Source organism: Leopardus geoffroyi, chromosome A2 (genome assembly GCF_018350155.1).
Source record: "Leopardus geoffroyi isolate Oge1 chromosome A2, O.geoffroyi_Oge1_pat1.0, whole genome shotgun sequence".
Classification (NCBI taxonomy): domain Eukaryota; kingdom Metazoa; phylum Chordata; class Mammalia; order Carnivora; family Felidae; genus Leopardus; species Leopardus geoffroyi.
In genome coordinates, this window is record NC_059331.1 from 4342226 (window position 1) to 4367557 (window position 25332).

The 25332-nt window shown below is 53.1% G+C and overlaps 1 protein-coding gene across 9 annotated transcripts in view; it reads right to left on the reverse strand.

Annotated features, from left to right (window-relative positions):
- Positions 1-25332, reverse strand: part of RANBP3 (RAN binding protein 3) — a 55289-nt gene that overhangs the window by 16386 nt on the left and 13571 nt on the right. For 2 of the 9 annotated variants that reach the window (XM_045491690.1, XM_045491691.1), the window contains exons 2-6: positions 19109-19164; positions 13224-13412; positions 5357-5393; positions 5173-5259; positions 3266-3337 (exon numbers count right to left, since the gene is read on the reverse strand). In XM_045491690.1, coding sequence (XP_045347646.1) covers positions 3266-3337; positions 5173-5259; positions 5357-5393; positions 13224-13412; positions 19109-19164 — 441 coding nt within the window. Of the gene's footprint in view, positions 1-3265; positions 3338-5172; positions 5260-5356; positions 5394-12551; positions 12708-13223; positions 13413-19108; positions 19165-25332 lie in introns of those variants that run through there. The other 7 variants (XM_045491694.1, XM_045491695.1, XM_045491693.1 and 4 more) reach the window with 4 other exon arrangements.

Genomic DNA, 25332 nt, shown 5'->3' on the forward strand with positions numbered 1-25332 from the left:
CAGGCAAAGCAAGCCACGCGTGTAATGGCAACCAAGGACTGGGGACAGAAGGAGCCCAAGGCAGCAGGGAGGTGTGCTCACAGGGAGGGGCTCACGGGCCCCATCTCCACCAAAACAGACGTGCTCTCTGTTCGTGGCTTCAAGAAACTCCCTTTTCCTGCGACATGGTCAGGGCACAATGAAGAGGTGTGGCCTGTGTGATGAGCCAGAGCCCTGGCACACGTGGCAGGGTCACTGGCGTCCAAGAGTGACTGCACGGGGGGCACACTCGTGCCCCTCTGTGAGCTCACTGGGCGGATAGGTTGCTCCCTCTGAAGCAGTCTCTGCCCTCCTCCGATCACATTTAAAGCAAGCAGGCCTCTTTGCGGGTGCTTTCCGCCCTGCCTCGGGAAGACCCCAAGTGACAGGTGAGGGAAGCAACACTCACCCCTGAGGGAACTTGAACTTGGTGTGTGCCAGAGAAACAGGCAGCCTGGTGGGGGCCGGGCAGGGGCAGGTGGGAGGGTGCTTGACACGTGCAGGGTATAAGAACGCGCACTGCAGGTGAAGGCAGCAGGTCTCTTACTGTCAGAAAGAGGGAGGCGCATCTGGCTGGCTCAGTCAGGCCGAGCGTCTGATGTTGGTTTCGGCTCAGGTGATGATGATCTCACGGTTCGTGGATTTGAACCCCACATCGGGCTCCACATTGTCAGTGCGGAGCCTGCTTGGGATTCTCTCTCTCCCTCTGTCTCTGACCCTCCCCAGCTCATGCTTTCTCTCAAAATAAATACATAAACTTAGAGGAAAGAAAAGAAAGAAAGAAAGAGGGAGAAATTCAAAGCAAGGAGGTTCAGATGAAACCTGTTGGTGCTGGACTGGAAGTCCACGTGAGCCTGGGGCTACCCACACACGCGGACAGATACAAAGAAACGTGTGTAAGTGTACACACGTGTGTGCACGCAGGTACGGGTACGTGTCCCCGTCTCTGGGCACCGAGGAGGCCCAGGCGCAGTGACAGTCCAGGGGCGGTGAGCTTGCTGAGACCCAGATTTTGGTTTCTGGAGACCACGTTCCCTCCAGTAAGGGCCCCTCTGAGAAAAACAGACATGATGACGGGCCTGGAGCCTCTCTCGTTAGGACAGAAAGACAGCACTTAAAAGAATAACGCGTCGTGGCAAAATGACACAGGAACCCGTGTGATGCGACTCCCGCTGGCCAAATCTGGGATGGTTAAATTCTGCACTAAGAATGACAGACTGCAACTGGCTGCCTAAAACAGGAATCCACGCGCCCACCTTGAGGTACAGGATCACAAAGGACTAAGCGGACAGAAGGGAAAGCCCTCTCCCACAGGAGAGCACCACCTGAACGTACCAGCAACAACGAAGGCAGAAAATCCCGCCGTGATCGGTCATCAGAGGAATGACTAACCCGAGCAAGGGAACACGAGTGGATGCTGATGCTGGAGGGGAAAAGTGGCGGGGGGGGGGTGGGCTTCCCCAGGGTCTCAGAGCGTCTCTCTGGAAAAAAGGGGGTGACCTCACAGAGCAGAAACGGACAGAACCCACTGTGACCAAGAGGGCAAAATCAGCCCCACTGGTAGCAGGGCTGGGGCGCCGGGCAGAACACAGCTTCGCTCCTGTGCTATTCTAGCCCCAGACGCACCACCTGGGTGGGATCGCCAGGAATCCCTGGGCGAACCCAGACAGAAAAACTCCTCCAAAATAATGGGCTTGTCGTCTTCTCGGCCATAAAAGTCAAGGGAAGAATGAGGCAGTATTCCAGATGGAAAGAGAGAGACGTGGTGCATGATCTCTGGATTTGGTCCCTCTGCTATGAAGGACATCACTGGGGCGACTGGGGAAAATCAAATGCGCAAAGGGATATAGAAGCGCTTTATAAAATTCTTCCCTAAGTTTAAAATCTGCACCCGCCCCTCCCCCCCCCCCCCCCCCATTAAAGCTAAAAACCAAAAGAAAGGCAGGCAGGCAAGGTCAGAGGAGGCCTGCTCTGTGGGACCGATGTGCAAGTCTGATATGACTCCACCCTGCGTCAGGTAGCAGGAAGCGAAGCTGCGTCAGGGCGCCTCAGCAGGCCTGGGAACCCCCTTTTCTCAGGGTGGCCCTGCTGTCGATGCTGCAGAATGAAGGTTTTGTGGGGGGAAAGAAGAGAGCGAGGCCATCACTCACAGACCTCACGAGGGGCTGTGAGATTTGTGATGGAAATCGCCAGCTCCACGCGATCTAGACACTCGGCTTCGGGGACTGACAGCCTGGTCCAGAGGAGGCTCACCGCGGCTAACGTCGCCCCTACCATTCACAGCGTTCTTGCTAAGCGAGCACTCCAGGTATTCCCAAGGACGCTTAGAAACCAAACTCCTCTTTAGGACCTGGTGAGAGGGTCAGCTCCAAACAGTCTGCTTTTCGAACCAAAATGAGTTCAATTGTGTGAAATGGGGCTATCGAATCGATCCCGTAAGTTATAAAAACACTGCCCTCATGCCAGAGTAGGACTTCTCTTGCAATGCTTTTGAAGTCGGCAATGAATTTATATAAGGCAGGTTGGGTTACAGACTTCGGGTGGTTGAACTTGCTCATTAAATCTTTTATGAGGAATTTCAGCCACGTGGGAGAAACGTTCAGGAAATCCTGGAGTTGGGTCTCCAGTGAGAGACCAAAAAAGGAAGGCTCTCTCAGTCTTCGGGGAGAGGCAAGCTCTTGCCCTCAAGGTTTAAAGCTGTGACCGAGTACGCTTACATATCCATCTGAACATGTCTAAGTCACACTGATTATTAGTGTGAGGGTCTGATGCACAGAAAAGGGGTCTGGAAAATTCCATCGGCCTCGCAGCAGTTACCTTGGGGTGGGGAAGGGAGTGGGGCAGCCAGATTCTTTCACTCTGTGTATTTCCCGTCTGCCTTAAAAAAATGAGTTATTACTTGTGCAAAAACCTTGTAAAACGAGCAGTACACCGATCTATAGCTGCTTTTTGTTTTTGCAAGAACAAAACAAAAACAAAAAAACAAAAAACAACAAAACTTTAAAGACTCCTTGGACCAGGCCCTCCTTGCAGAAGCAAAAAAACTAAGGGCTTATGAAGCTTGCCTCACACTGGATTCCAAATCTACGAGCTGAAGATTTGGGAAAACATTTAAGAACTGAAAAAGAATCCGTTTTTCAAATTGCCCATTCCTGTTTAAGATCTTATTTTACAATATCAACTGCTTTTCATCCCAGGAAAACCCCTAGCGACGGGCAGTAAAACGCAAAGGGACACGGGGGCTCACCTGGTTCTGAGTCAGAATTGCCTGCAGATGGCTCGCAGAAGGTTGATGGCATAAAAACATTGTTTTTTGATACTGTCGACAAGGAGGTGCGGGCAGGGAAGGGAACAAGAGGAAAAACAATGTGAGTAGGCGGAGAACACACGAACCGGGTCACCTCTCCCACCTGAAGGGTCGATCTCCAAGCCCCACTCTAGGAGGCTCAACATTGTGAACCAGGCCTTCAGATGCTGTGGTCCGCTGTGGCCACCTGTCTCGTCCTCATGCCCCTGGCTTTTCCTTGGCACCCTGGGCCCCTAAGTGGGCAGCCAGGAGGGAAGCAGAATGAACTGGATGTTCCAGGCCTCAGTCCCTGCTCCTTGTCACCTGCCAGGGCTCGCTGGCTGGCTGCACCCCTACTCCCCTCACCTGTTTAGGATCTTACTTTACACTTATCAACTGCTGCCTGGGGTGTGGGCCGGGCAGTAATGCAATGGCCCTCGGAGCTGAAGAACTATCTGGGTGGACGGACACAGCTACAGAATCAGAGCGCAGGGCACCGACAACGCCTTCCAAGTTACCGGCTCTGCTCGTGTCTCTCCACCCGTGGTGACTGAGAGCTATTTCCTATGCCACTGTGCCAGAGCAGAGGGGAGATATTTGGCTGTCCTTTGTCCCTGCAGCCTAGGGCCAGAGCACAAACCACTTCTCTGTTGCACCTTTTGCCACAGAGCGTGGCTCAGCAGTGCACGGTGAACGCCAAGGAATGCGATCCGTTGCCAGGAAGCAGAAGCTCCCTGCCTCACAGGAGCACTGGGCAACGAGGGAGATGAGGAGGTCTATGGAAGCCTGGACAGGTTCCTCAAGGCCTGCTTATTAGCAAGTGACAGTGCATTCATTCAGGGGCCTGGAGCACTCACGAGAAAGGGTGTGGCAAAGTCCACAATACGTGTGTTAAGGGCAACAGGAAGGAAATCCAGTGTGTTTCAGGGGAGGATCTTGAAAGGACGCTCGCTTTCTACACTGCACCTTCCTGTAACGTCTACATTACTCCTGTAAGCACAAATGACCTTCCAGGGCGTGCTTTTTCTCTTAGAGTGACATCATTAAGGTTCACAGTTACACAAACCTCCCAAGAATGGATGCCAAGATATGTAACCGGAGATCCTCTCTAAATACATACGCATCTCTGAGTCTGCACTTGGGCGCCAAGACCGAGAACACGGACGACGCCAGGGGACCAAGTCAAGATGGGGAGGGGAAGGGGCAAGCCCTGAGGCTATGTTTGCTCTTGAATCTGCAGGGCTGTCCCCAGGCTCAGAGAACCTCTCACCAAGTAGCTCCGGCATCTCTCTCTACTCTGGGCAACGCCCTCTTTCCTGCATCGGTCTCCATACAAGCCCTCGGGCCCAGCCACTTCCGCAGGGTCCTAGCCTGGCCCACCCTTCAAGGTCCCACCAAGCCCTCCTCCTTTGGGGGCTCACGGCATTCCATCACCGAAGTGTCTGCCGGGGCCACTTGGTTCGTTATGTACCGTGTGTGTGTGTCTGGGCTTCTGGACCAGACTGCCAAGCTCTAGGCACGTGCCTGAAGGGTCAGGAGGACGCACTACTCTTTGCTTCCTGTGCCTGCAGTCTACCGACAGTCACACACCCGAGCAGGAGGACATGTACTTAATGGCCACAGCTCCCAACAGGACTGACCGTCCTTTCCCTCTCTTTTAGAGGGACTACTTCCTGGTGCATTTTCTTTTAGTCGGCTAGGTCACAAGCCTCTGTAAGTGGCACGGGTTCTCGAGTGGGGAGCACTTGAGCCTCATCCCTGGCAGACGCTGAGCCTCAGATGGATTCTAAGTGGATCTGGGCCGAGCAGGAGACATCAGAGGGGAGCACGGACGCTTTCACCGCCTGGGAACGGTCTGCAACGGTTACCTGACTGTGACGGTGGGAACTGGGTTAAAGAGGACGTTCTTTCTCGCTTGACAGGAGGGCAGTAATTTCCATCTTCTCGGTCGGAATCTACAGAAAATGAGGAGGAGGAGGAAGAGGAGGAGAAAGTCAGGTTGCTTTCACTTTTACAACCAAAGAGGATGAACCATTTTAGAGATTTCCTCACCTTCTCCACCTTCGGGGCTGGAGCCTCCGGCTGGCCTCTGAAACGAGAGCACAGGGCAGGGCGGTGAGAGAGGGCCAGGTTGCCCCGCACCCGGCAGCGTGGGAGTTCTTCAGTGAGCGCGTCCTGAAACGCGGCCCTGGGGGCCAACTCCCTGAGCTCAGGCACCCAAGTCACGGACAGACTTTCAACCTAACATTAGGCTCAAAAATCCCCCCAAGAACCTTCTGTGTCTGCCTTTCCAGGCCATGGGGCCAAGGAGTCCATGGGCTGAGAACATGTTTACTGCACAAAGACTGGTGTCTTTGTCTCTCCACAGGTCACAGCTAACTACGTGCCCCCCCCCCGCCCCCCCCCCCCCAGTCAAGCACAGTGAAACGGTGCCTGGCTGGAATTCACTTTGCCAAGAGCTGGCAAGTGACTCGCTCCGCTCTGGAGGGCAGCCAGACTGGGTAAAATGGTCACCTAACACCGGATCGTAGCAGCCTCCATTCCCTGCCCTGGCTTGTTGCACAGTGCAGAACGCTGCTTCAAGGTACGTTATTATTTCCAGAAGATACAGAACTGTGATGCCTGGGACCTAAGTCCGATGCAGAGTGTTCAGAACAACTCAGCAGACTACACAACCTACCAAAAAATCACCAGCGAGGTCAGAAGGTGGCCGAAGAATTTCCTCCTTAACAACGTTTAGTTTTAGAATGTTCACAACTAGCCATCCAGAAGCCTTAGGATGAGGCCCCGTTCCCAACCCCCAGATAATACCCAACCCCTAGGAGACAGCCCTTCTCAGAGACGTGTGACTCTTCCGAAAGAAGCAGCCAGAAGCAAACACTGACGAGTGCATATCAGTCCTCCCGGGGCACTGAACGTGGGAGTGAGCAGAGGAGCCAATTTTCTTATTTTCAGAAAAGCCCCTAGGGGTCAAGGTTAGCCAAAGGAGGACCACCTGCCTGGAGGAGCTGTTAGGGATTAGACGAGGCGCGCCTGGGAAAGTGCTCTGTGAGCCTGGGGCGGGGTGGAGACAGATGCAGTAACTGCCCTAAATAACGTAAATAACGAGCCGTGAGCACCGGCTGCAGCCCTGGGCGCCACTTTCCCCATAAAGGGCCACAAAGGACTTTCAGCATCTTGGGCCACGTGTATATTCCACCATCTTAGCTCGTAGACAGAGGCCCGGAGTTTGTAGACCCTGTCCTAAGGGACGGGGAGAGAAAAGGATCCCAGCCTGCACGCTCTCCTGTGGGAGCTGACAACGTGGGCTGGAGTCAGAAACACAAGCTGTTCTAAGCGCCCGCTGCAAGCCTCTGTGAAGGGGCGAGGACGGCTGCCGTCCCCACATCCGCAAAGGCTGATCCAGGGGCGCAGGGGAGGCCATCCAGCAGAGTGCTTAGTAAACGAACCCCCTCATAACACAACAGGGGCTCGACAGTCCGCGGGGCAGCTGTGAGCACACCACTGGGTCCCAAACGAAGTCAAACACGGGAGGAGTCGGGCAGGCGGGCTCCAGATGGACGCAAACCGGTGGCAGGAGCCTCAAGGGGCTCGACCTTCTCCCAGCTCTGGCACTTCCTAAAGGTACACCTTGGGCAAACCGTCTCACTTGCCCAGGCTCGTTTCCTCGCTTGGGAAACGGGGGCGCCGGCACCGGCGCCTCAGGGAGATTGACGGGGTCAGTGGGATAAGCAGGTGGGGCAGCACTCAGCCCGACCCGACACCCGGCCAAGGTGGGGCTCTCCCAGCCGGCTCACTTCCGCTGGATGTTATGCCCTTGTGTGACAAGGGTCCAGACGTGAAGTCACGTCCTGGGGCAGCCAGATGAGGAGTCAGGGATGGGGACGGGGCCAGGGGTGTTAAGAAGATGGCCCCAAGCCCAGGACTAAGCACTGGGGTGGCATCTGACAACACAGAGCCATGACAGTGGCACAACAGACCTTTTCTCCCAGGACCATCCCCTTCCTTGGGTGACATCACTGAGGTGCGGACCCAGGTACCTCCTTCCTGTTCCTTCACAGCGGCCGGCCCACCCCCAGGTCTGGTCCTGTGGCTCCTGGTGCTTCGCTCCTCTCACTAAGCATTCTGGCTGTACCAACCCCACACGTGGCAGCCTCTCAGATCCCGCGGGATCTGTCACTTCCGCAGAGCGACTTCTGGGATCCGGAAACGGCCCCACCTCTGGTCCTGCTCTCTTGTCCCTGGCTCCTCACCTGACAACCCCCTCACACCCACCCCTGTCCTCTGGCCTCGTTGTCCCCTGCGGTCCTCTGCCTCTCACGCTGATTGTGCAATCTGTGTCACGGACTCCACCGGCTTGAGTCCCAGGAGGGCGCTGGCACGCAGCACACAGTGGGACCTCGCCTGGCATTTGTTCAGTGAAGGGACACAAATCTCAGGTGCTCTGAGGGCCTCAGAGAAGCTGCTAAGGCATGTGTCCCTGCATTCCATGCAGAAGAGTGGCCCCTAGCCTGGTCAGCAGTCCAGAGAGCTTGTCACGTCCCAGCTTCCTGTTTCCTCAGCTGCCGAAAAGGGTGTTCCTCCACCAGCTCAATGCCAAGAGGCCTCTGCACCTAACTTCCCTCTGCCCTGCAAGCTATCTTGTCTCATTTCCCCATGTGCGGATTTCCAGAAATCTACACATTTCTGATTTCTTTCCACTGTGCTTGCAAACGACCGTGCGATTTCAGTCATCTCCAGCTTACTGACACTTGTTTTGTGGCCCCGCAAGCAGTCTGTCTGGAGAGTGTCCCGGTTACTCTGCAGCACAGCACCGTCTGGAATGTTCTCTGGGACAGGTGGCCTGCCAGACCAGCGGGGTTGAGTGCTGTCTGAGCCCTCCCGGAGCCCTGCAGACTACTCCACTGGGGTGCTGGGCTCTCCGACGCTACGACAGTATCTGAATTCTCCCTTCAGTTCTGTCAATTTTTGCTTCACGTGTTTTGGGGTTCTTAACTGACACCGAACTTTCTTACCTATGCCAACAACACCCCAAGTGTCTCAGGAATCGGGAGTCTCCTTAAGAATGTGATGGGTGCCACGAACCCCCCAGAAGTGTGCCCAGACCAAGAGCTGAGGCCTCCGGGGCCCCGTCTGTCCGTGCCCTACAACCCCTCCTTGCCGTCACGCTTCAGACTCCCAGTCTCCTTCCTGTTTTCTCAATCTGCCAACACTGTTCCCACCTCAGGGTTCCTTCTGTGTGTGCTGCCCCCAAGGCCTGGGACGAGTTTCCTGCAGCTCCGCTCAGCATGGCCTCCTCCAGGGGGAACCCTCCTCCGGGGGAAGCCGAGCTCGCTCACTATCCCGCCACAGAGCGAGCGGAAGCTGCTCCTCTCCACCCCACCCACAGCCTCTCGCGCCTCTGCCATTTGTGTACCAGCTGGAAAGGATCTAACGTGTCTGTCTGGCTGTTCTGCCCACAGTTCAGCACAGAACACCCGGGACGCCGTGCACAAAAGATGCTCGGCATGCACTCGATGCATAAATGGAGCCCGAGTTGGTCGCAGCCCCTTCGGTGACCTGGAGAAGAGAGGGTGCCTGGCCAGACAAGATTCAGATACGTCTAGTCCCTTAAGCCCCAGGAGACCCTCAAACCCACACCTCAAATCTCTTCTAAGAGGCATGTGACTGGTGTCTTGGTCCTGGAAAAGCTGAGAGGCCAAGGCCAGGGGAGGACAACACAGGAGATTCCCCCACCGGGAAGAACCTTCCAGAAGCTGCTGGAACCTCCTGTGGGGTCTGAACTAGTCTGAACTGCAACTCAGAAGCAGTAAGGAAACTGATGCCAGCAACTCTCCTCAATAGGAACTAGCACAAAGAAACAAGACAATGTACAAGGAAGTAATTTCTGCTTCCTTTGGATATGTCAACTCTTCCAGAAATCCTCAACTCTTCCAGCTGCCCACGTGAGCCTGATGTCTGCCCCCACACCCCAACTGCACTGAAGGCCTGAGCTTGCTGTCTGGCTGTCTTCTCCCCAAACGGAAAGGCCTGGAGCAAAGCAACTCCCTCTCAAGCCAACCCCGGCGCCAAACAAGGCCAACGCAGTCTCCACGCACACTTTTTGCCAACACAGCAGCCTGGTAGTCAGGGGCCACCCCTCACCCCAACCAAGGTAGAGGCTGATCGGGGTCAGCTGAGAACAATGCCCGGGGCACAAACAGCTACAGCTCCTGGGACCCGGGAAGTGTGCATCCAAAGCTCAGGAGCCACAGCCATGGGGACTCGAAGAACAGGCTTCCAGGATTCCTCTGTGGGGAGGAGCCAGGGCAGAAGCAGGTGTGAAGGCCCCATTTCCTCCTCTGCCTCCTCCCACACTAGAATCCACCTCTTTGAGGATCAGGGTTTCGGGAGGATACCTAGAGGACACTGGGGTCAGCACCCATCTGGGACACCATGACGAACATATCCCAAATCAACACTTACATAAGGAGGCGGGAAAGAAAGAAGCCCAAAGAGAATCCTTCAATTCGCTTCCCCGGTGTCACGGAGTGTGAACGAGTGGAGTGGGCTTACAGAAGATGAAAAGCCCCCATGGTGGCGGCTGCTGTGGACGGGTGGGAAGAATCACAGGGGTGGCAGCTCTCTCCCCTCAGAGCCACGGGAACCTCGGGGGGAGCCGCTCATTCTGTGAGGTGTGCATGTCCCTCTTGCCAAGGACAAAATAGACGGTAACGTCTAACTCGGAACAGGACCCTGGACTGTAGATGTGGGAAGCTTCAGTTCTTTGTAAAGGATGAAACGGTGAAAATTTATGATCATTATGCTTATCCAGGATCCCCCACCCCCACCCCATGCCCTGAGAAACCATGGCTCTCATGAGGCTGCTTGGTGTGGCCTCAAGAAGGACAAAGGTGCTAGGCCAATCCAAGGGGAAGGAATGGAGCTGGCCACTGTGTCTCCAAAGCTGACACACAGGGAGAGTAAGCAGGAGTGAACAGCACTGCCTTCCTGACTTCCCAGAAAAGACCAGAAAACGAGACCATGCCAGACACCATTTGGCTTGCCTGGGCCTCAGCGACTCCAGTGTGGACTGATCCGTTAGAAAGCTTGCCTGGCTGTGGCTACAGGGAAATGGATGCCTGGGCTGAAAAATCAATCAAGGGAGGGGACTCCTGACATGTCCTTGTCTTCAAAGGCACTGTGGGCTGATTCAATGCTGTTTATTCTGCAACTGGGTGACCAGCTCAGAACTTCTTACTAAAAAGGTAGATGCTGAAGAAAAAAAATCATGGCCTCCGAAGGGCTGAATGTCGGGCGGGGGGTGTGAAATGAGGGTCCAAATCCCATGCAGAACCCAGAAGAGGAGGGAAGCTGTCCAGCCAGGGGTCTGGTTCCAGGACCTAAGCTTCCTGGTGGGTCTAATAAACACACTTCGGGCTCAGCAGGGCCTTGGCTCTGAGCATCAGTCCAGGAGACTTAAGCCAGACTCAGAGTAAGCACAAAGAGCTGCCTGCTTTCTCCGGATCAGAGAACTTAATTTGGATGTGGTCTGGTCTTCTCCAAGCTGTCTTCTGAGAGCCAGGAAGTCTGATATATAGAGGCTTGTTCCCGGTACTGAGTCTTAGATGGCCAGAGTCCGGGAGACTGAAAGATGAGCGGGCCCTCTCTAAGCAACAATTCAGCGAGCCGCTATTTATTATAAAGAACTTTCGGCTTTACATTTCCTCAAGGGATCATGCAATAAAGAACAGACTAAACGTGATGGACGAGATTGGCTGGGTCAGGGTGGGCGGTTTCCTGAATTCCAGTGTGGTACAGGGCAAGATCCAAATCTGTTCGGATGTGAGAGCAACTAGTCCTAGCTAACCAAAGGAACATCTCAACCTGAGAAGAAACTGGGACCAGGTTCCATCTGCTTTAATTTATGCCCTAAGTGACCCAGAAAAAGTTTACTCTGCTTCGAACACGCCCAATCGCTAGAGAAAGCCAGTTAATGGGAGCCACTGGCAACAAGCCAGTTTTCTCTGCTGAGAACCCAAAGGAGTTAAGTCCTGGTTGGCTCAGAGCTATCACCAAATGATGTGAAGGTGGCACTGACGGACTTCTGATGGGACCAGGGACTCCCACAGTTAACAAATGCTAAAACCAAACAGCACGTGTGTGTGTCATGTGCACGGCCATTGCTGCTATGCTGGTATGTTCATCGACTGCTCCCCCCAGTCCTGACTTCCTCCCACGGTGACCCACAACCCGGCTTGAGGTTTCCCACTGTTAACACTTGACCTTGCATGGCCAGGCTGGGGATGGTTTGAATTTTGGGGGATTAGAGCCTCTGACCCAAAGTCCACAAGAATTGAGAAGTCCAGTCCCATCGGCCAGGCTACAGAAATCCCCATCTGGCCCGGCCGCAGGCAGAAGGTGAGACCCCCACCCCCCACCCCGGTCTTACCAGATGGGCATTAGATAAGGCCCACACCAGCCTGTGTGCCTCTGGAGGAACAGCTGCTGCGACTCCACCTCTGTGACCTACCCATTTGCTACTCTCAATTGAAAACCCTCAGCCTCTCGAGTGACAGGCGGCTCTGTGAGCTGTTGTGCTGTTCAAACCAGACAGCAGCAAAGGGCCCCAGAGCCTCTTGGGCAGATCCACACGGAGGTCGTCTGTTCTCAGGGAACCGAGGACACGATTTCCTGTGCCTGCGAAGGCTGAAGGCACAATAACTCAAAATACCTGCTCAGCAGAAGGTTCCAGGAGCTGCCGGGCCCCCAACCGAAAAAGTGATCATCTCCTAATTCTTGCTCTGTCAGTTCTGTGCTTGCCTGTGAACCCCTGGAACACTTTGGTGTGGGTGCCTCCCGGCTGGAATCTTTACTGGGCCCAAACCCACTTGTACACCATGAGGGACTGCCCCCGTCACTGCTGCCCGACACACGGTAAAGGCCGTTTATTCTTCTTCCACTACACACTGACTCCTCCAAAATGTTCCAAGTGGCCTCCAACCTCACCTCTGCTGAACATCACTTCTTCCTGTGTGTCCCAGGGTTTGGTGGCTGTAACTGAATTTTCATCATTTCCTTAAGCACACTGGTGATGTGACACAAGGGATCGCTGAAGGTCTGGGACTGTGACACCCTGGATGGCTACCCAGTGTTTGGTGTGCACAGCAGGGTTCCTCGTTTCCTTAAGAGTCATTTTTCCCTGCCAGAATGGGGGGCTTAGGTACCCACATGGAGTTTTCAATCCTGAATGTAGGGTGATGTTTACCTTTCCCATTTTATCAACCTCCAAACACTCAAGACATTTCTTGTTCTCGAGAGTTCACAATCTTCTCCACCTATAATCTTCAAAAGCCTTCTCAATACAAAGATAAAGGGCTCAAGGGGTTCCCTCTGGATTCAAAAGAAGAGTCTTTTCTTCTTCCTGCTTTGATTGAAGACAAGCAGTTCACAGCCTAACCACAGTCCAAACACAACCGGTCTTGCAAAGCAGTCTGCTTTAGACACCTCCTCTTCCTCTAGATCAAGGAAGCTGGGGCTACTGGTGTTTCTAAGACCCTGAACCTGAACGCCCAAATTCAGGGAGAGGAGAAAGAAAAATGGAAGGACGGAGAGGGGGTCGAATTTGATTTGGAAGGTTCTACCCCATTACTCCAATCCCTCTTTTGACCCCTTATGTCTCTCTCAGGCAACAGGATTTGCTTCTTGCTAGGGGTGTATATAAATTCCCCCGTTTAGAAAGTCTCAATGAAAAAGGGGACTCAATCTTCCCTGACTTTCTGGCAGCAAGAATTAAAGGGTGCTGCAGAGATCATGATCATCTTTTCAGTTATGATCGGCTGCTTGCGGTCTAGGGTCTGACCTGAGGAGCCCAAAGGGAAAGGGGCCGGTCTGGGTTGGGACCCCCAGGCCGTGGAGTGCTGGGTGGAGGTGGACTTACCCCTGCCAGTTCTCGCGGGAAAGGAAGAAGCTGGGCTTCAGGAGTGCTGGCTGAAGCGCTAGCGGGGGCAGGAGGCTCTAGGGCATGCTCACCAGCTGACTCGGGGTGACCCGTGCCATGGTGGGGGGCCTCAGCCTCCCCCCGAGGCTCCTCTCCCGAATCCGACAAGTCTTTTTGCTCTGCAGAGGACTGGGAGCAAAAAAGACAATTTTCCTTCAATGTAAACAAAGGCTGCAACACAGGGCAAGGGGTGGGCGGGGATCGAAGGGCTAGAGACGTTCAGACTTCAGCAGCCCCTGCCTGGGAGGATGAGACAAGAAGCCTGGCACATGCTGTTGTGTTTTGCCCGACAAAACTGGCCCTCCAGAATGAAAGAATGGAAAATGAGTGCGGACTTGGCTGCTGTTTAACTTTGCAGGGAGCTCTGAGGTATGCAGGAGGCCTAGGACCCCATTTCCACAACCTGCAGCCTGGAGCTACTGTGCTTATGGGCTGTGACCGAGGAACGACGCTCCTGGAGACCAAGATGGGGGCAGGGCCTCTACCGGAGGGGAAGAGGGGCGATTATGTCCATTTGTCTCTAGGGGTTGATGACCCATCTCTGCAAGGACACTGAGGAGGGAAGTTGGCCCTCGGCACCATTTCTGTCCGTTAAAAAAAGTGGGGGAGGGGAGGCAGGCCTGGAATGGCCTACAAAACGGGAGTGTACACGGTGTACAGTGCTTCTAGCACCTTTCAATTCGTTCTGCTTAAACCTGAGATAAAGGGAGCGCTTTCTTGCCTCAGTGAGTGCAGATGCGGGGTGACCAAACCAGCTGCCAGAGACACAGAGAGCTGGCTTTCTATCAGATGGGTGGGAGTTCAGCTGGAGGAGGGAGACCCTTGGCCTAGGATTTTCCCACGTTCACCCCAAATACCTTGGCAAGGGTGTATTTAGAAAACAGCCAGGGTAAGAGAAAGCTGGTTCTGGAAATTTTTGTTCTTGAAGGTACAATACCCCTGGCTTCCTACGAGGTGGTTCCTGGGATTCTGGAGGGGCTCCCAGGGACCGGGAGCTCTGGGATGAATGGGAGCTCTTGAGGAATGGGTTACAAAGCCGGTGTCCTGCAACAGATGGGCTCTGGTCCCCAAATCTCCCGCTTGGCATCGTTCACAACACGGAGTCATTTCTCTCGCTCTGTGAACTGAGTGGCTACCTTGTCCTTCCACAGACCTGGCCACTCTTCTTCTGAGTGTGAAGTGACTAAAACCTCTTTAGATAGGGCTTGGGGGCTATTCCTTAAAATGCCGGTCTGTTGGATCAAAGGAACTCTACAAAGACGACTTGAGAGAACTTTTGAACATTCTGAGGAAAGCAAAAGCAACAAAATGTGAGCTCATTCATACACCGAACAAGTCAGCAAAATCGATTCTTCCTATAAAGGGGAGAAGCACAGACACGAAAGCCTTCCTTCTCAAGCTGTCCCTCAAACCCACTCCACACGCAGAGGTTGGCCCATGCACCAGTTGGCTGCTACTTTACGGCTGGAGATTAAACACTCGATAAGAGAACATTAAGCCATAAGCTCTGTGGACAATGGCCTATCTCTAATTAGAACCACTTGGGGTTTGTTTTTTTTGTTTTAACCCCTGCTTTTAGAGCACGAATGTTCAAATGCTCTCATGGCATTGAACTTGAAATGACAGCTAAACTGGAGGACCAAAAAGAAACACATATGCCATTCCAGCGTTTTCTACTTGGGTCTGAGTGTTTTTGTTGGACAGGAAAAGGGAGCTCTAGAGAACCAAGACAGGGCCTGTAGTTTTTCAACATATTTGTGAAACTCTGGCATCAAGATTTTGGGAGCCTTTGACATCATCATCCTGAAATATACATGGCTGACAAAAACCAAAACACACACACGCGCACACAGGATAGGCTTGTTAATCAGCAGTAAGCTTTGAAACTGGGTCTAAAGATACTGTGGCAGCATTCAGTGACCCCTTCCTTCCTGCCCATTCGCATCTCTGCAACTGCTTTGTCTTTCCACCAAGCAGACGTTACCCCATCGGCCAAGTGCAACTCCCACAAAGCCTTACCCCTGCAGAGTAATACACTCGGAAGACAAAGTGTCTGAAAGAAACATCAGTCGTCACAGTCAATGAAACACACTCCTAAGGAGTTTCGAAAATCTCTTTACATCAAAAGGAAGAAAAAAACAAACGGGTCTCCATTCAAGGCAGTTAAGAAAGAGAAATACGTGAAGGCAAGCCGTTCACGAGGAGCGCCCTCTTGAGGAAGCATGAGAGCATGGAAGGAAGGAAGGACGATTCCGGGCTGTCGACTGGGCTCTCGGTCTGGGTCCAACTGGATTTTCGGCGTTAGGGCTGGAGTTCAAACTGTCAACTGCTTTCTCTAACAGGGAACAACAGGGGGATCTGACAACCTGTGCTGACACTAAGAGATGCCACCACTGGCAGGCCACCGCCACCAATTTGTAGCCTGCTGTTAATGCGACTTGGACCGTGGTTAGGACTGACAGAAGACGCCACATGGCTTTGCTACTGAACAAAACCAAAAACCCCGCCTGGGCTAACAGCTTCATTTTTTCTCTTTTTGATTTCAAATCTTTCGCCTCAATCATGGTTCAGATAATAGTTGGGCCTGTGGAGTGTTCTCCTTGGCAGGGGGAGGGGAGACACAAGTTCTTTGAAGGGCAGCCCGCTGGGTGGTTTGGAGACAGTTTACTGAAAGGGAAGTCAGTGGTCCCACATTTGACAGTGGAACTTCCTGGTCTTTGTGGGTCAAGAAAGGGCTCCAGAAATAGTCGTAAGGGACATTTTGCTGACGATTAGGACAACATAAATATGGCCTACGTATTGAAGGATATTTCTAAAATAAGCATCACTTTCTTAGGAGTGACAATAGCACTGGGGCCATGGAGAGGGCCACCCTATTCCCAGGAGGCACCTGCAGAAGGATTTAGGGGAGAAGCATCAGGTGGGCACCACTTATAGTTGAGTGCTTCCAGCATTTAAGACAAAGATGTCCGTGCTGAGGCCAGGTGAAGCCAGGTGAAGGACGTCCCGGAGTCTGCAGTCTCAGTCTTCTAACTTTTCTGAGGACTGAATATTTTCAAAATACAAAGTTGGACAGGAGAGGAGAAACCAAAACGAGAGCAGCCTGTGCGGCCCGTTCCCAGCTCTGCTTCTGCAACGTGAGCAGCAGACGGGCTGGAACCTGGGCCAGGGAGGTGGGAACTGAATGAGGCTCGAACCCTCGTCTCTGTCAGAAGGGCCACGGCTGCTCCCTGCAGCGCTGCCTCGCTTCTGAGCCGTCATAAGCAGCAGAGAAAGAAAGGAAGATTCCACCTTCACCTGGCCACTACCCACCCAACAGCTCAGACAGCTGCCCTCATGGACGGTCACAGAAGGCCCTCCTTCGCAAACACGCAGAGACTTCCCGAGTCCTGCCGGGGATCTGGTCCTGCAGGCCCGGCAGAAGTGGAGGGCTGAACTCTGAGGAACCGGAGATCAGTTATTTTTAGAAGCCCATTTAGAGTTGGCTCGGAGTCAATGTTTTGATAAGAACTACATTTGCACATTTTTAACATGATGCTGAGCAGTTTCCTAGCTACTCTTCTGATTCAGCCTCACCCCAACCTGCTGGAGGTAATACGTGGAAGTTATAGCCTCCGAACCACAAGGCTGCAGGCAAGAAGCACTTCAACCGTGAAAACAGTATTGAAATGGGAGTCAGAGATTTAAAAAACATTCTAAATTTGGCCGAACAAATGCTACATTTTAGTGTTTCTTTCTGCTGGCTGTCCAAGTCTTCGGGTTGAAAGTATTAATTCCTAAATTTAAATTTGGGGTCGGCCAATTTTTTCTGTAAAGGGTCGGCTACTAAGTATTTTGGACTTTGTGGGCCATATGTCTCTGCCCAAATTACCTCACTCTGCTGTCACAGCTGGAAAGCAGCCTCGGCTACTGGGAACAGGGTGGGCATGGCTGTGTGCCAATAAAACTTTATTTACAAAAACAGGCGGTGGTGGCAGGCCTTAGTTTGCTGACCCGTTTCAAAGTGGTTCAAAAGATCATAAAAACATTCAAAATTCTAAAAGATCCTCGTTTTACAGAAAGCCTGAGAGAAGCAACTTTCACATCTAAAACAGAAACTGAACACACGCATTTCTAAGAGTTAGCAAAAGCGCACCAGCCCCTTCTCTGTGAGCGAACCTCCAAAAGACAAGTGACAGAGATACTTGTAATTAAGCTACATGTACTAGTCAAGGCCCAGGGGAGAGGAGACCCCAGAGGCTGATGTGTCTTGAAAACAGCACCTGGAAAACTGAGACAAAACAGGAAGAATGTTTCCTTGGGTGCTGTCATTCTCTCTTTAGCAAAAGAACAAACAATGGGAAAGTTTAGCATGAGAGCAAGACTAGCACATGAGCCCCGGCTCACAAGAAGGTACCCTGCAAGGGTATGTGTGTGTGTTCGTGGGTTTAAGACAGCCACTTCTCCCTCCTGCCCCCCTGCGCGCACACACGCTCTCTTCCTGGCACCGTACTTGAACAAGGTCCAGGAAAACTTGGGCCACACAGAAGTCTGGCCTCTCTTCTCAGACCGAGGGACAGGGTCTAGGAGCAGTAGCTGGGCTGTGAGGAGTCCCAAATCGCCAGACCAGCGGTCCCGGACTTCAGGGCTGGCCACGCCGCCAGAGGACCGGGCATCTACCAGACACCTCGCCTGTGGATCACAAGTCTCCAAAAGGAGAGCTTTTGAACAGATCTGTTCTTATCAACAGGATGTAAATGGATTTGGGGCACCTGGGTGGCTCAGTCAGTTGGGCATCTGACTCTTGATTTCGGCTCAGGTCATGATCTCACAGTTTTGAGATCGAGCCCTGTGTCGTGAAACCAGCTAGGGATTCTTTCTCTGCCTCTGCCCCTCCCTCGTGTGTACTTTGCGCTCTCTCAAGAAGAAAAACAAAAAAAAAAGAAGAAAAGAAAATAAAGATACAAACAGATGTCAAAACACACCAAATCTAGCACTTTGGTCACTCTGAAATCTTGCAAAGGGTATTAAATTATACCTGCTGTCCTGGGGGTGAGGGGTGGGGTGGAAGGGATCAACTATTTTTTTGGCCAAGTAGAGTCCTCATATAAGCTTGGGAAGCATCACCACAGAACATCAACTACCTTGGACACAACCCCAACCTTCCACACTGATTGGTCAGGGACAGACATAAAATCAATGACTTCTGGGTAAACGGCAGCATGCGACATCAGAATGCTACCATGGCACCAATCAGGCCTTTAACAATCAGGCCTTTGACGAACTGCTAGCTCATTGCTAGGAGTTAGGTAAGGTATTTCCAACATCAGTGCAACCGAGACATTTGAAATCCAAGGGCAAGAAGCAACAAATAACAAAGATGGATGGTAAATACATAATGCAAGCCAAGTAATAGATAATTATTCTAAACGCATTTCTGCCGAGTTGGTTGGGGGCCAAAATATCTCCCTAAAATCTTTAAAGGTCCTGTCTTCCCCTTTAACCATCATTACTCTCTCTCCTTCCTTCCTCCTTCCCTCCCCCTCCCCCTTCCTTCTGCCTTTTCTCTCTTACTCTTCCTAATGTACAGAAGCATTTCTAAAATGAACCATTAAGAATTAGAAAGCAGCTTCCTACCACCGTTCATAGCAAGGCTTCTGAACCCTTTCCACACACGCCCGTCTTAACCTCTCACCAGGATAACTTAAAGCCACAGGACCTTTTCCTTTCAAGCTCAAAGTGAAGGCTTAAAAGAGAAGTACCCTTGGCCTTGTGACCTGGGAGAGACCTCTGGGAGAAAACAGATCAGAGTAATCATGTGACGAGAGAACATACCGGCCCCTTACCTTTTGTCCTTTATCCTTCTGAAACACAAAGACGGGCGGAGCAATGGCAGGTTTTTCTGCAAAAAGAAAAATTGGTTGTTTTCCCCCCAACACTATATTCATACAGTCAACAAAGCTACATTTGTTTGTAATAAGTTAAAAGCAAAAACCAAACCCGATATAAAACTAGTAACTCCAAAGAACGTCAAAATCACTTAGAAAATGGTTTCTTAAAGTAGCCACGGGGGCGTGTTGTTTGTGAACATCTGACACTTAATGTTAGGGTGTGTGCACTTTTCTGGTGCATGTTATACATCAAGAAAAAGGTTGCAAGACTCTCTTAGAACAGCCACGCCAGTGATGGACAGAGAGTGGTGGGGAGGGCGGCACGCTGCAGGGTATCCAAGGCAATGCCGTTCTGCACCATCAACCGTGGTCTTGCAGGAATGTGGCACAGAGATGTCAGACCTTTACGTGGCATCTCCTGAATTTCAAATGCTGAAGACTAGTTTAGGTTTATCTTTTTTTTTTTAAATTTATAGGCCAGCGGGGGCCGGGGGATAACCAGACTGCAACCTCTATCCACACAGCTCATGCTCTTTGGAGAGCTTACCCTGGTTGAGTCACCTGACATTCCACCTGGATCTCTAAGTGACTGCCCATTAAAATAAAAAAAGGATTTAAGGAGTTGCGAAAATTCTGAGTCCATCTTGCACAGCTGTTGTGGAAGGAAGACACCCTTTGAAATGTTCAGACACATGATGAGACCTATTGTTCTCAGGCAACACCATTTCTCTCTTACCCAGGGGCAGCTGAATCTACAGCCCTTTGCCACTCGTGCCTGCGTGGATGGCAGCGGGGACTGTGGGTGAGGACTGCGTTCACCTGTGGGGGCAGGCCCGGATGCTGCCTGCCTCATTGCCTGGGGGTTGGGTATGGTGGCTCTGGGTGCACCCAGGGCCCTCGTCAGCATTCAAAGCCTCGAGAGCAGACAATGGATGGGAGGCGAGGGGGATCATGAATATGGGGAGCACCGCACAGCCTGCTGTTGTGGAGCCCTCGGTCCTGGGAAGCCAGGATAACAGAAAACCTTCACTTACACCAGCTTTACCCAGTAGGACCGCTAGGTGGGAGGGGACACAACCTCTGGTTCGAGAGCGCAGTCGTGTGGGGAGCTGGTCATAGCGGCTGGTCTAGAGAGTCAGGAGAACTTTCCTGAGAAGAAGTGGCTATGCTGAAGTCCAAAGAGAAGAGGCCAGAGGGGCTTGTACAGTGACGGGGAGCCCCAGGGGCAGATGATCTCTGTGCTAAAGATTCGGGAAAGTGCTGTAAAAGGAGTTGGGTTCAGGTTCAAAGAACAGTGTGGGGAGGAGGCTATACAGAGACACTACTAGTCAGGAGGGAATGGCGATCACTCACGCTAAAGATGGGGAGGGGAGGAGGTGGGAGGAGGAAAAGGGACAAGACTGAGACAATCAAAAGGACACTGGCCCACTCCCATCCCCCCAAATTTTCACTCTTTGGAGAAGTAGGACACTGGTCTTGACTTGGGGGCAACAGCCCACTGATGGTGGCCATTCCCTCCACTGTGCTCCACGCAGCACCTGAGTCCCTGAGTCTGATCCACTGTGACAGTCCTCACCACACACAACCCACGACGAATACTGGGGTGGATGACATGGATGAGACCAAAGTACACGGGAGGTGGCTGGGGGACAGAAGGGTCGCCTATGAAGCTTCCATGATTCCCTAAGCAGCCATGTCCCTGGCACAGGGGTTGGTGCTGCTTGACAAACCCACGTGAATGAATGATCGAATGTGCCTATGCCAGGCAATAAATGCCCGCAACGGAGGGGTGGAGGGGCCCTGGGACAGCAGCAGCTTATCCACACTATTTCTACTACGGGGGTCCCCAGAGATCTTCGGGCCCTGCCCTTTACCCCACAAGCCCAGCATCCAGGGCTGCAGATCCAGGCCTGGACCTCACTTATGCCTTAGACTCCCAGCCGCTGCAAGGAGCTAAGGCACACTGGAGGGAGTTGTGAGTGTGGGCCGGCCCTGCATCCCTCCAACCCCTCCCCATTTCTTTGGGGAACCACCCCTCCCTCGTCCCTCGGTTCTAGGTCTGAGGACGTTCCCCCAGGGGACACAACATGTAAATAAGCCCAGGCCACTGACAGTGAATGAGACTTGGGTCTAGGACTTTTGTTGGAGCTGGTGAAGGGGTGTTCTGTCTCTGCTGGGACTGCAGAGCTGGTGGAAGGTAACCCTGGGGTTGTGAGCAGTGTCACGTCACCAAAAGGGACCTTGGACCGGAGTCAATCCAGTGGGAAGCAGAGCTGGAGATGGAGGAGGAAACTGAATCCTGGAGAAACTGGTGGAAGCCGTGGGTCCAGCCCAGCTCAGAGCTACTCACCTCCACTGGACTTTTCAGTTAAGCCAACAAATGCTGATTTTTGCTTAAGCCAGTCTGAGCTTAGTTTCTGTCCCTTTCTCTAACAGCCTCCAGCCTGAGAGGAAAGGCGTAGCCACCGCAGACTTAACTAAACACACACACTACTCTGTACAAGAAACCTTGCACGGCCTCTTGGTGAAGCACAGATTCTCTTTCTTTCTCTCTCTCTCAGGACATATGACCACCAGATACACTAAGTATTTATGGGTTATGCTCTATCTCCCCTACTAAGACATCAACTCCATGAGATTGGAGACCGCCTCGTTCCCCCTGCTGACTCGTGGTCGGAGATCAATACTTGGCATCAACAAATACTGGATGGAGGGAGAAGTAAAGGTAAGGGGGTGCTGGAGAAAATGGATGGAAGGCCACTGAGGAAGGACTAGAACAGACAGAGAACCAACTGGATGGCAGACGAAGAGCTTTCTGGTGCTGGGAATTATGTCGGCACCCAGAAGGGGCTGCAGTGATTTGGGCAAACGAGGGAGAGCTGGGCTGCCTCTGGGTCCCTGGGACGGGACAAAACCACAGGGCAGGTCAAGGCACGAGCAGGGAGAGGTCCCGTGTGATAAGAACAACTCTGCACCACAACCGGGCACGCTGCTCAGCTGGGGTCAGAGGGAGGCAACAGAGGGGCCACGGGGGCCAAGCTGTGAAAGCGGCTTCCTGAAGAACTGGAACCCCGGCAGATACTCCCTCCCCAGATCCCGGCCCGGGTCCTCCACTCCCACGGCAGGCCATCACTATGGTAGTTAAGAGTCTTGTTGCTGTTTCCCCACCTCCGTTCTCACTCCCTGAAGTCCAGTGTCCGCACGGCAGCCAGAAGCCCTGGTGTGACACACACACTTAAAGCAGCACCGCCCTCCCAGACGGGGCGGAGTCCCTCCCCCCCCCCCCCACAGGCGGCCCCCACCTGACCACTACCCCCGGCACTGCCCGGCCTGCTGCGTCTGTCCACCCCCTGCACGGCCTATGGTCTGTCACGCTCTGGACGTCTGCTTGGAGCACATTCTCGTCTCTTCCGTGGCCTACACTCATTCGGGCACAGGCACCGTATCCCTTTGGAAGCTCCGAGTTTGAGCTACGTTCCCGCCCCCTGTGCGCCTGGGCATGCTTTCGGCCTACACCCACCACAGGTCACACTGAGGCTGCCTGTCAGGGAGGCGGAGAGACCACGGATGCAGCATCCCCGGCTCATCAGCCGGTGCACACTACGAAGCAGCAGCCCATAAATGTTTGAACTGAATCCCCTCTGCACTTTTTCACACGTGTAACACTAGCTGCTATGTAATCACATCAGTATTTATTGAGCCCTTAAGCTGTGCAAGGTTCTACAGGAACAATGGGGAACAGGAAGTCAGGAGCAGAAAACCTCAGGGTAAAACACCTGATGAAAAGGGATGGGTGTGTTTGTATTCGTGGCCTGGAGCTTGTGGGGGGTAATTTGTTCGCTGCACCCCCCCCAGCACCTACCCCCCCCCCCCCGTTGGCAGCTCTAGAAGAACGGGGGGGGGGGGGCTCTGTTGTGTTCACTGCTGTGCCTTCAGAGCCACACACGTAGTAGATGCTCAACACGAGGTTCGAGGGAATGAAATGTCACTAGGATGGTGACCGGTGAGGTCAAGGCCCTCTGGGACCCCCACTGATGGATGGTTTGGTGACTGTGACAAACCCAACCACTACACTAACCAAAATGTGGCCACAAACTTCTGTCCGTTCTCCACCAAAAACACAAAGCACCAGAGTCACACAGATTTCATTTCCACTGGGCTCCAGGAGGGCCGACGTCCATTAAGTCTGCAAATTAGTGCTGACGTTACAAAAGGACAACTCGGATGCACCCCATTCCAAGGAGGAGCGCCCCACACTCACCACAGCAGCCACAGACTTTTCTTAACTGGCTCCCATCAAACTGCCTCTGGTTATGTCACTGGACAAGCAGACTTCACTCAGCCAGCTGAAACCCAAGTTTGGGGAATGAACAGGGGACAGAGCAATGAGGCTTCTGTGACTTTTGCTTGAATTCCCAGCCCAGCCGGTCTGTCACAAGCAAAGGGAAAAACACCACCAGAGATTTCTAGACATACCCGGGCCACCATGAAGACTGAAAATATGAAAATGTTAATCAAATGCCAACAATTTGATCCAGATTCTGTCAACCAGGTGTTCTGTCTTGTTCCTGTAAAATGCTCTTCTGATTGAAGGAGTTTGGAAAGAAGGAGCTCTCCTGGGGCATTGGCTCAACACATCAGCACAGCAAGGGTTAAGAAAATCAACAGTAAAGAAACCTGCTTAACCAAACGTTCCCCAAAGTTGTATGACCAGGGAACCCCCTTCCTCATCCCCTCCCCGATGTGAGGCGTGAGAACTGTATCCTGTGGATGACCGTGGCCAACACTGGTGTGTGAAGTGGGGTGCGATTCGGAGCCCCCGAGCGGCTCCCACTACAGTGGGCTCCACCGGCTGGGAATGTGGGAGGTGCTCTGGCCTCCGTGAAGCTCTCAATGGCACTGCGTGCCAAGTCCACGGTGGCTGCTGCCACGTCCAAACCCTCCTCCACACGCTCCTGCTCGGCTCACGCAGTCCAGGCGGCACCTAGCCTGAGCCCAACTGTGATCCCAGATGCTGATCAGGCCCTGGGGCAGGAAACATCTCCCAACCTCCCAATCCCCAGCAAACAGCAGGGTCGGGGGCACTGGCCAGAAGCAGAAAGGAGTGAACCCCCGGGACATCGGGCCCACAGGACCTGCTCTCCCTCTGGTCCTGTGTCCCGTGCCACCCTCCACCCAACTGTGAGGCACAGATGCAAAATGGGACTGCCCAGCTGTAATCCCTGAGGATGGGGGCCGTCCTGGATCTGGTCTTTGCAGTCATGGTGACAACACGGACAGGCAAGCCCAGTCACAGAAAGGCTGCAGGGTTCTTGTTTCAAACCTCTGCCAGATGTCTGGGACTTCTCCACACACACCCCTTAACCCGTCTTCAGGCCGGTGCTGCTCCCAGGGGCATTGCTGACACAGCCCTGACTGACAGGACACTCTACGCCACCCAGCAGGGCCTGGGAACCACTCCGCCTGCCGCACATCTCACTACATTCATAGCTTCAATCATAATATTCATTCGGCAACTCCACACACCCGAGTGCCCACTGGGCGCCAGGCCTCATGCTGGCCTCCAGGGTGTGGTGGTGACAAGGAGAGATGTGTCCCCTGCCTGCCAAGAGCTGACGTTAGATTCCAGTTGGATGTTGCAACACAGAAGAAGCACAAAAGCGACTCGAGTGCAGAGCAGGGGCATCCAACCTGGTGAGGGTGTGGAAAAGGAGTGGATCCGGGAAGGTTTCTAGAGGGATGTGCCATCCAAGCAGAAGGACAGCAGCATCTAGCCAGGTGACCAGGAACGGGGATGAGGAGGGCAGCAGAAAGCGAGGAGCACCGGGAGAACTCAAAGGTCAAGGTGGTGTCTGCTCTGTGCCTGCTACTTTACTAATGCTCGCAACATACCAGCTGACTCCCGACCCTCAAGGACAGACAGAAAACAGACCACCCCAGCCCAGGGCCACAGGAGCACAGTGCGCCCCTGCCTTCACCGGATCCCAGGTTTGCACATCTACATCTGCGAGGTCTAGTGTGAAAGCTCCTGGAAGGTAAGCACCAATCATTCAGGCAGTTCCTTTCTTGAAGACACGAGTTAAAGATGGCTCCAAAGAAAGAAGGCGGGGGTCCCTGACATGCAGGCTCCCTCCTGACCCAAGGGACCACAGACCACTCTCCCTACAGGGAGCACAACT